Source organism: Gracilinanus agilis, chromosome 1 (genome assembly GCF_016433145.1).
Source record: "Gracilinanus agilis isolate LMUSP501 chromosome 1, AgileGrace, whole genome shotgun sequence".
Classification (NCBI taxonomy): domain Eukaryota; kingdom Metazoa; phylum Chordata; class Mammalia; order Didelphimorphia; family Didelphidae; genus Gracilinanus; species Gracilinanus agilis.
In genome coordinates this window covers 723,442,034-723,453,306 of record NC_058130.1, presented here as the reverse complement: position 1 = coordinate 723,453,306, position 11,273 = coordinate 723,442,034, and the positions used below count along the sequence as shown (strand labels likewise).

Here is an 11,273-nt window from a genome sequence, read left to right as displayed (position 1 = left end):
AATGCTTTAAACCTATTTCTGTCTTACAGGCTAGAGCACAAGAAATCAGAGGGTCAACTAAGACCCTTCCATTCTCAGCTCTGCCACTGATTTATTTGGTAGCCTTGGGCAAATCAGTTACCTATTATGGGGTCCAGGTATTCATGGAAAGTTGGGAAAACATTGATTAATGCCTACTTTTCTCACAGAGAGAATATGAGATCTTGTTTGGTTGTAGTATTTGACTGTTTCTTAGCGGTTCTCCCTTCTGTCTTAAAGAATACACCCCTTGGCTTTACTGTCTTCCTCTTTGTCCCAACTATCATACAAGCTGATGTCCCTTCAAACCCCTTAGCCTCCAAGTTTATTAACTTCTTTAAATTCCATGCCCTGCACTTTCACTCCATCTCTGATTGGAAAGGGTGGAGGATAGACATTAGAGAACTCTTCCCAGGTCCTCAACTATTTAAAGAAAGTGTCCAGGGCATTTACCTCATCATTTCCCACCTGAATGCTCTCCTGACATTCATGATTTCCAATAGCTTGCCATCTTGAAAAATGACATCCATTCCAAAATTCATACCTCCTCAGTGCCTCCTGCCCCTTTCTGTCTCTATTTGGAGATGATGGAGGGTAGACATCAGAGAGCTCCTCTCTGATCTGTGATAATTAGATTAAGTCATTTCCAACTCTAGCTGCAAGACTTCATCATATTCCTACACCCTATTTGTTCCCTTTTATAGAAGTGGAACAGAGATGATATGAACAAATACCAACCTTTCCTGGCTATATGACCTATCTAACATCCTGTAACTAGGATGCTCTTAATTGTGCACCTCTTTCCCCCTTTCAGCAAAATCTTGTAGCTGGTCACTGACTTCTCCCAGATCCATATAAGCTTGATGACTTCTCCTAAATCAGCAAAGCAACCCTACATAATCTATTCTCTGCCGCTAAAACATACCTTGGATTTTCCTGCCACCCCACTATTATATCTTTCTACTCACATTCCCCAAAGCCTTATTCACTTTTCAGACTATCTGAACCTTCTCACTTTTCTTGGCAGATGGGGCATTTTTTCTTGTTTCTTTAATCTCTCTTTTTCTAGTGACTCTTTTCCTTCTGTCAGTCTGGTTTCACCATCTTAAAGGAGCTTTGCCCCTGAGTCTTCCTATTTGAGCTTCTCCTCCCTCTTACCAGACTGTTAGAAAAAGGTATGTGTGTGTGTTTTTTAAAATATCCAATACCTTCATTTCTTCATCACTAATTTGGGCTCTTTCTGACTCTGTGTCTATCAAATTCATGAAACTTCTTTCTTGAAGTTTCCAATGATTTTATGACCACCAAATCCAATGGGTTTCCCTCAATCCTCTATATCAGTGATGGGCAAACTTTTTAAAGAGGGGGTCAAAGGAAAGGAAATGCTCATCTGTCAGGCTGTTTCTAAGGCAACTCTTTCGAAGTTTCATTGTATTGTTTCCTACTCATTGTATTCGTCAGATTAGGAATAATGTCACAGGGTTGTCTAGAACATTTCAGGGGGCCACATCTGGCCCACAGGCAGTAGTTTGCCCATCACTACTCTATATCCTTCACCCCTCAAATATTTGACACAGCACTTTCCAAACCAGACCTCCAAAAATCATGTTCCTAGTTCCTTGAAGTGTAAATCTACTCACCTCTAGAATATCTGGGGAATAATCATTTAGCACCTTCTTCCCAAGATCATTGTGAAGATAAAATGAGATAATACTTGTAATGTGCTTTGCAAACTTTAAAGTGTTATATGCTAGTGAATATTATCTCTCCCTTGGCAATCTCACTCACTGTCATCGCTTCAGCTATCTTCAAACCCAGGTTTTCTCCTGAGCTCTGGATTTCCATCTCCAGCTGCCTATAAGGCATAAAAAAAGATTGAGACATCTTTTGGAGACCAAATAGGGATGATTCTCTAGTCAGATGTGAATGCCAAATGTGAATGCCAAATGCCTCTGGATGACCTCCATCCAGTCAGGTATGTCAGAGTGGGGATATATTTCAGGCCTATGTTGGACTAGGTGGCCCCTGGGGGGTCCCTTCTAACTAGAAATTGTGTACAGGTCTTCTGTAGAGATGAGATTTGAAGGGGGGAGAAAGAAGTGTTGTGTGCAGATGCAAAGCATGGAATCCCTGCAAAGGTACAGGGAGAGCCTCGCCCAGAGTTCCAGGGCAGGTGCAAAGGTACAGGGAGAGCCTCACCCAGAATTCCAGGGCAGGGGACCCCCCTGGAACTCTGGGTGAGGCTCTCCCTGTACCTTTGCAGGGATTCCATGCTTTGTATCTGCACACAACAGAAGTCACAGAAAGAGTGGGCATAGGACCTTGGCACTGCCTATGGAGACATAATCCTTCTTGGAAATTTTTTTTGGGGGGAGACGGCAGTACAATATAAGGGATAGAATCCTATACCTGCAGGCAGAACACCTCGATTCAAAGCTTTTTACTACTTTTTACTTTTTACTACTGGTGGACAAATATTAGACAAATGATTTAGCCTTTAATTTAATTATTTGCGAAAAGGTAATAAGATGTGGGGGAGATTCCTTCCAAATCATATGAATTTTAAGATAATATCTCAGAGAGGGGACATGGGTGGGATACCTCCCTGTGTTCTATTTCCCTATGTTCTATTTACCTCACAGGATTGTTGGGAGAAAAATATTTTGTACATTTTAGAATCATAGGATTTTAGATTTAGTGCTGAAAGGAATCCTGGCAGTCATTTGGCTAGTCCCTTCATTTTTGCAGATAAAAAGATGAGCACTTAAGGGAGCTAAGAGATGACTTAAAATGCTGTAGGGGGCAGCTAGGTGACTCAGTGGATAGAAAGCCAAGGCTGGAGAAAGGAGGTCCTGGGATCGAATTTGATCTCAGGCGCTTCCTAGCTGTGTGGTCATGGCCTGGGCAAGTCACTTAATCACAACTGCCTATCCCTACCACTCTTCTGCCTTGGAACTAATACTTAGTATTGATTGTAAGACAGAAGATAAGGGTTTAAAAAACAAAATGAAACACTATATGGTGATACAACAGAGAGACATTGGATTCTGAGTGAAGAAGACTTGGGTTTGAATCTCATCTAGCTCTGTGACTCTGGGCAAGTCACTTATCATCTCTAAATCTCATTGTCCTAATCTGTAAAATGGGGGGATAATAATAGCACTCATCACACAGAGTAGTTGTTAGGATTAAATGAGATCATGGCAATACATGCTTTGTTAAATCAAAGTGCTCTATTAATAGTAATCATTACTTTTTTTTTTTTTTTTAAATTTTAAACCCTTAACTTCTGTGTATTGACTTATAGGTGGAAGATTGGCAAGGGTAGGCAATGGGGGTCAAGTGACTTGCCCAGGGTCACACAGCTGGGAAGTGTCTGAGGCCGGATTTGAACCCAGGACCTCCCATCTCTAGGCCTGGCTCTCAATCCATTGAGCTATCCAGCTGCCCCTAATCATTACTTTTATTATTAATTGTTATTAGCTGCAATGATGAGAACTGAGTTTAATCCCACTGATTATGTGACTTTGGTCAAATTCCTTCTTCTCTCTGGCCTTTAGTTTCTTTCTTTGCAAAATGAAGTCATTATGATTGGACGAGCTGAAAATTCTAGTTCTGAATCCTACTATCCTATATAAATGTGAATTATTATTATGATGTTCATCATTCAAATGGAATGATGCTAAGGGGGCAGGATTTTCCTCTGTGTCTTTTGGGGACAGCTAGATGGCTCAGTGGATAGAGTGCCAGGCCTGGAGGACCTATGTTCAAATCTAGATTCTGACACTTCTTAATCAGTGTGACCCTGGATAAGTAATTTAATTCTGTTTGTGTAGTCCTTGCTTTTCTGTTTTTAGAGTTGTTACTAAGACAGAAGGTAAGGGTTTAAAAAAAAAAGAAGTTAGTGGGTGAACTGCTTCCCACTGCCAAACTTCCCATGTGGAAGAGTCCATTTTATTCAGGGGAGGCTCAAGAAATGGCCTTAGTCATTTAGGTAGGAAGCCGAGGAGTTTTTAGCTAAAATGAATGAATGAATGAATGAATGAATGAATGAATGAATGAACCGACTAGCTACTGACTCATCTCATTAATATGAGAAGTGCAAACGTGTTACTCCCAACAATGAATCATAAGCCTTGGAGGTAAATAGAGCCTGGGTCTAGAACCCCCAAGTACAAATTGGAGCAGTCCCAAAGCAAACATATTAGTTATCTTGGAGGGAAAACAGTGTTGGGAGGGTCCTAGATTTTAAAGGTCCCTGCTTCATGCTGGCATTTGAGTACTGATGCTTTGGAGATAGCTTGGTATAATGGAAAGAGTCTTGGGGTCAAGTCTTGTTCCCAATCTGCCACTAACTGGGTTTTTGATCTCAGACAAGTATTCTCCCTTCTCTGAGACTGTTTCACCATTTATAAAATGGGTTTGGGCTGGCAAATAGGACTAGGCATCCCTCCCACCGCTCACATTCAATAGTTTAAGGAAGACCTAGTTTTAAATCCTGTCTCAGACATTTACAGGGTGGCTATTGGCAAGTCGCTTAATCTCTATGTTCCTATTTTTTTCTTATATCTGTACAATGAGAGATGGGGGCAAAATTGATGGATTCGAAGGTCCCTACCAGCTTTGATTTTCTATGTTCCAAAGCTCCTTTCCATTCTACTAGTCTACTTTCTAAGGTTTCTTTAAGCTCTGACATTCTATGTTCTAAGAGTCCTTCTAGCTCTAACAATTTTTGCTCTAAGGTCACTTCTAGCTAAAACATTCTGTCCCAGGGCCTGTTATGATAATGATGATGGATTTCAATGATTTAGATACTGGTTAGAGCTCTCTCTCTGTTAAAAGCAGAAAAGCCAATAACTTCCTGTCTTAGTTCAAAGAGAATTTAACCATTTAAGAGATGGCAGAATCAAGAAGAGGGAATTCCATTTTTATCTGATTCTCACCAATAGGGAGGAATTGGTTGCTGAAGTGCAGAAATGATAGGACTCCAAAGAGAAATTGACCACTCCCTCTTAGAGTTTGTGATGGATGAGAATTATTGAATTATCTGACCTGCATCCCAGATTTTGAGAAAGCAGATTCCAAAGGGTTCAGAGGAAGAATAGTAGGATCCTATGGACCAAAATTTTGCAGAAGTCAGCCCAGAAGGGATAAAAGACTCAGAATGAAATTCTGAACATGCAAAGAGAAGCAAACTGGAAGATAATTTCAATGATATGTAATGGATAATGAGTATAAAAGTGTGACCAGCTACTGCTTTAAGAACAGTATTAGAGGAACCAAAGCTCAGAATGAACTGAGGCTGGAGAAGCAAGGTAATGACAACAAGAAGAGTTTTTTCCCTCCCTCTTGGTAGGATTGGGGAAAAGAAAATAAAGGATAATACAATGACTGGGGGGTGGGGGTGGAAGAGGGGGATGGGACAATAGTAGCTAATAATAAGAGAAGGCAGCTTTGCTCAATTCTTATTTTGTCTCGGTTTTCTCTGCCAAGGAGAATGACCTTTGGACTACAAAGGACAGAACCCTGGTAAGTCTTGAGCTAGAGTAGAGTCCTAGGGGAGGTACAAAAAGTAGAGTTTTTGATTATAATAGGTCTTCAAAATTGTATAGTGATTTGCCATTTTATAAGGGTCTTTTTATCTCATTTAATATTTTCTACCGCAGGGTGAGGTTGGCAGGGTTGTGATTACCATCTCCATTTTACAAGTGAGAAGGCTAAGAGAAGGGAAGTTGTTTACTCAAGTTCACACTTGGTATTTGTGGAAGAGGTGGAAATGGAACGTCGGGCCAGCACTCTTTCCTCAATTTTATACCATAGAGGTCTTTCTGGGGTGGACCATTGTAAGAGTAGTTATAGGTAGGATGAAGCCTATGAGAGTGGGTGGGTGAAGGAATCAGCAGAGAGGAAAGGGCCCCGAAGCCTAGCTTTGCCAGACTGTCCTAGAATGTCTCCAGGGCTGTGACTCACTGGCCTGAAACCCAAGTCGGTGAGCAGCCTGTGCAGAAATACCCTGAGAATGGTATCCCTCCCACAGGAAATGGCCCAGGTTCACTCTATGGCCTTGTACGGTCAAGCCTTGCCTGGAGAAAGACGAATGTCCAGGGAATTCTCTGAGGTGGAATCTGATGCCTGACCGAGAGCTAATGAGCATTACAGGGAAAGGATGGACCAGGGAAGCTAGAATCAAAGACAGAGCCAAGACAAAGGCTTCACACTTTCTAGGCCCCAACTTTGGCTGACTTCCACTCCCTGAGCCTGGCTCCCCAACTGAGGAACCCCTGTTTATTATGAGAGCCTAACCCTGTGGTTACATGGTGCCTTCGGTTTCTTCTCGCTTGTCACTGGGTCATGGGGCAAGGATGAAGATGATCAGACAGACTCACAGAGGCATTTCCCAAGATTCAGATGGTCAGATTCCTCCTCTTAGGGCTCTAGGGAAAAGGCCCAGCTGTCCAGTGAAAAAGGGCAAGGTAACAGGAGAACACAGCACAGGGAAATATGAGGTACCTAACTGGGAATACTGAAGTAATCAAATTATAATAACTCACAATTCTGGAAGAATTTAAAGTTTATAAAGCACTTCAAAATAGCCCTGTGAAATAACTGGTAGAAGAAACATCACCCCCATTTAACAGATGAATGAACTGAGGTTCACTGAAGGGGAAATGCCTTGATGGAGGTCATAAGATTTATAAGTAACAGAACTTGACTTTGAACACAGGTCTTGTGATACTGATCTTGTCACCAAATCAGTTGGAAAAAGACAGTTTTTACTCATTGCTGTTCCTGGAATCTGTCAAAGTATAATAATGCATTTAATATCTTCCTAGAATCTCTGTCACTGGGAGGCATACATACTCTACCTCCCATCTGCCTTTCCAGCCTCAACTCATAGTACTCCCTATGTAACTCATCCTCTGTTCCGGCTAAACTAGACTTCTTGCCACTCCCTGCACTTGTCAGGCTAGCTTCTCAATCTGCATTTGCACATACTGAACCCCCACACCCACTGCAACTTTCCTGGAATAGACCCCTTGTCTCATTTCCACTCTTTGAAATCTTTTCTACCTTCAAACCTCAGCATAAGAGCTTTGCCCTCTAAGAAGCTTCTCCAGATTACCCTACTAGAATCACCCCTTTTTCCTTGAATGTCTTAGATATCTTTGTATTTTATCATTTCCTAGCCTATAATATATATTATATATTGTGGATATATTTTTCTTCCTATTAGACTATAAGTTCCTTAAAGGAAGGGATCATATATTATTTCATCTTTGTATTCTTGGAGCCTATCAAAGAGCTTTGCACATAATACTTACTTATTCATTCTTTCAATAAGCATTTATTAATGCTTAGTATATGTTAAGTTGAATCACAATTTTACAGAAGAGGAAATCATGTTGGGAGGGGGTGTTGTATTTCTCAGGGTATTTTTATTCAGGTAGAGATTGGATTAGATCAGAAGGTTTTTTTAAAAATTTATTTAATTAATTTAGAATATTTTTCTGTGGTTACATGTTTCATGTTTTTTCCCTCTCCTCCTTCTTCTCTTCTCCTGGAGCCAACGAGCAATTCCATTGGGTTTACACATATCACTGTAGATCAGAAGTTCTTAACTGGGATAGATTTCAAGGGAATATATGAACTTAGATAGAAAAAAAATTATCTTTATTTTCACTATAACTTCTTTTTTAAAACCCGTACCTACTGTCTTAATAACAGTTCTAAGGCAGAAGAGTGGCAAGAGCTAGGCAAATGGGGATAAGTGACTTGCCCAGGGTCACACAGCTAGGAAGAGTCTGAGGCCAGATTTGAACTGAGGTTCTCCTGACTCCAGACTGGGTTCTCTGTCTACTGTGTTACCTAGCTTCCCCCTTCCCTATAACTTCTAACTGAAATTTAGCATTTTCTTCAATTGAATGCAACCAATAGTATTCTGAGAAGGATCCTGTAGGTATTACCAGACTGCCAAAGGGGCTCATGACGCAGAAAAGGTTAAGAATTGCTAGGGATCTCTAAACATAATGATTCTAGGAAACTGTTGTGAGGGTTATTTAGCAATTAATTTAGTATTAGTGTTGGACCTAGCAGGAAGGGCTGGAGGATTCCAAGATGGAATGAAGGAGCGGGAAGTGGGCTTGGACTCTGAAAGAGACTCCATTAGTGGTTGGGACATAACTGTTCCTAACCCTGGGAGATCTCAGAGTTAGGGAAAAACTGCATCCAGATTCCCTGGGATCCTGAGAGGTGGAGGCTTTCAGCAGTGGAGAACAGACCTGCAGAGCAGCATGAAGTGGGGAAGTGGTTTGTGATCTGGTGGACAGCAATTCAAACTCACTCTCCCTACCTGGGTACCTTGGATCACCTGTGGTGGAGTTGGCTCCTGGCATCCTGTGACCATCCTTGGATCTACCATGAGACCCCAATTGAAAGCCACCCTCAGGCCCTTTAGCTCAGCTGACCAAACCTGGCTGGAACCAGGTTTGGAGGAGCTTTCCCTGTGACTTCAGTACTGCTTCCTTTGGGCCCTGCTTGGCTTAGGTCAATAGAATAGTGTAGTCAAGTCCTTCCCTATCCCCTGTGGTTTGCCCTTAGGTTTCAAGTATATAATCCCTTATTCCCATCCTTTTATTATTTCCCTCAATTAAACTGTTATATACTTTACCTTTTGCCTGCTGGCTCCATAGAGCCTGGCCTAGGTGAGCTGAGAGACTGCTGGGCCTAACTGCCATTCCTGTGTCAGTTAACAGCTTGGCAGTAAACCCTGGTCTCCTTATCCTGGTTGGTCCTGTCTCTCCTTCAACCCAGTGTGAACCCACAAACCATTTAGGTTACATTTTAATAATAATAACAACATCCCTGGTGCCCCACATTACAGTTTGTCACACCCAGATGGCTGGGTAACAGAGAGACAGGAAGTGTTCTCTTGGGCTGCCAAAGCCACACAAGAAACTGAGAAGATCCTGGTGCCCCACCATTACAAAATTGAGACCTAGAGAATGTGAACAACTTGCTCCAAATCTCACAACCAATAAGTGATAAAGGCAGGTCTTGAGTCTAAACTGTCAGTTGAAAGGGATTTCCAAGATAATCTAGTCTAGCCCCTTTATTTTATAAATGAGGAATCTGAGGTCCAGGAAGATTAATTGATTTTTTTCAGGGTCATATAAGTAGAAAGTGGTAGAATCAGAACCCAGGGCTCCTGATAGCTAATTCATCATGCTTTTCCTAACATCACACTGCATCCTGTACAGGTCAAGAGGGGAACAAATTGTCCTCATTTGGCATGAGAGAAGACTCACTTCAAACCTCCTATAGAACTTGGGTTGTTGTCTGACACATGGGCGCCAAAGCCTAGGAGGATGTCTCATAGTCAAAGAGTAAGGCCAGGTTTCCCGGTGAAGAGCATCTTCAGGGCTCCTTTCATATCACTGTTCCTCAGGCTGTAGATGAATGGGTTCAGCATAGGCGTAACCACCGTGTACATCACAGCTGATGCTGTGTCCTGTTGGGCTGTATGGGTGGATGTGGGACTGAAGTACACTCCAATAAGTGTTCCATAGAACAGAGACACCACAGCAAGGTGGGAACCACAAGTAGAGAAAGCTTTCTTCTTTCCACCCGCAGAAGGGATCCTCAGCACGGCCATGAAAATTCGAGTGTAGGAGATCAGGATGCCAATGAATGGGGTGATGATTAGCAGTACTCCCACTGTATAGACCATCAAGTCATTGATGAAGGTATCTGAGCAGGCCAACTTCAGCAGGGGACTGAGGTCACAGAAGAAGTGAGGGATTTCGTTGTGGCCACAGTACGAGAGTCGGGTCAGCAGGACGGTGTGTGTTAGAGCATTAACATAGGTTGAAAACCAAGATCCTGCAAGTAGAAGGGCACAGATCCTTGGGGTCATGACTGTGCTGTAGTGTAACGGGGCACAGATAGCCACATAGCGGTCATAAGCCATGACAGTAAGGAGGAAACTGTCTATTCCAGCAAACCAAATGAAGAAGAGCACTTGCGTCAGGCACCCAGAGTAGGAAATCTTCTTATTCCCAGATACATGATTTGCTAGCATTTTGGGTACAGTGGTAGATGTGAAGCAGATGTCGACCAGGGATAAGTTGCTAAGGAAGAAGTACATAGGAGTGTGGAGGTGAGAGTCAGTTCTAATGGCCAGTATGATGAGCAGGTTCCCCAGCCCTGTGATCAGGTACATAAATAGAAATGCCAGAAAGAGGAGCCTCTCCTCTTCTGGCTGGTCTGAAAGGCCCAGGAGGATGAACTCGGAGATTCTAGACTGATTTCCTCCTTCCATAGGTCTACTGGGAAGCACATAGGAGAAGGAGATGAAAAAAGAATTTAAAGCATTCTGTCGAATGATGTTCTCATGAATAAGATAGTAGTTTTAATTCATTAGGTTTCAATCAACCAATCAATAAGCATTTATTAAGTACCTACTATGTGCACCAGGTACTGAGGATACAAAGAAATGAAACAGTCCTTGTTCAAGGAATTTGCATTGTTGTAGGGGACACAAATTGTTCACAATATCTATATATTTATATAGGTGATTAAAAATAAATGTAGGATAGTTTAGTATAAGGTAGTCGGGAAGGCAAGGTTTTAGAAGTTGGAGGCTCAGAAAAAATTTTGTATAAAAGGTATAGAGCATGATCTTGAAAGAAGTAAGTGATTCTGTGAGGCAAAGGTGAGGAGAGACTGTGTCCCAGGCCAGTGTACATATAGAGATGGGAAACTGATGAGGGAAAAGAGAGAAGGACAGTGTGGCTGGATGGTAGAGGGTAGGAAGGAGAGTAATGTATAATGATGCTGGAAAGATAGGTTTGAGTCAAGATGTGTAGGTCTCTAATATCAAATAGAGGTTTATATTTTACTCTAGGGTAATAGATATGGTGTATGCTCAGGTTTTCCCTTCCTGAGAGCAATGGGCATACAAAGTGTGGCTGGTACCAGTTTAGTGCATGCAATTTTGGGAACCAGTTTCTGGCGATAGGTGGTAGAAGAACTTGATTTGTATGATAATAACAAGGTTTTTAAATGGATGCAGAGCCAAGAACTGATGATTCGGGCTATGCCAAGTTAAAACTGAAGGTTATACAAACAGGGCTGTCTCCTATGTTAATAGCTTTTCTTTGTGGCTGCAAGTGAGGTAGAAGTACTTTGAGTAGCCTTCTCACAGAGGGGAACCACTTGCTTGTCTTTTACATGAAGAATGTTAGATTTGAGCACAT

The 11,273-nt window shown here is 41.9% G+C and overlaps 1 protein-coding gene across 1 annotated transcript; it reads right to left on the bottom strand.

Annotated features, from left to right (window-relative positions):
* Nucleotides 1-9,394: 9,394 nt before the first annotated feature.
* Nucleotides 9,395-10,336, bottom strand: LOC123243448 (olfactory receptor 1361-like). Its single transcript, XM_044671548.1, has one exon. It carries the CDS (start codon nucleotides 10,334-10,336, stop codon nucleotides 9,395-9,397), a length of 942 nt encoding a protein of 313 aa, XP_044527483.1.
* Between the last annotated feature and the right edge of the window lie 937 nt (nucleotides 10,337-11,273).

What these genes read in the sequence shown, in the direction of transcription:
- LOC123243448 (XM_044671548.1), bottom strand. Translation starts at nt 10,336, where the DNA reads ATGGAAGGAGGAAATCAGTCTAGAATCTCCGAGTTCATCCTCCTGGGC.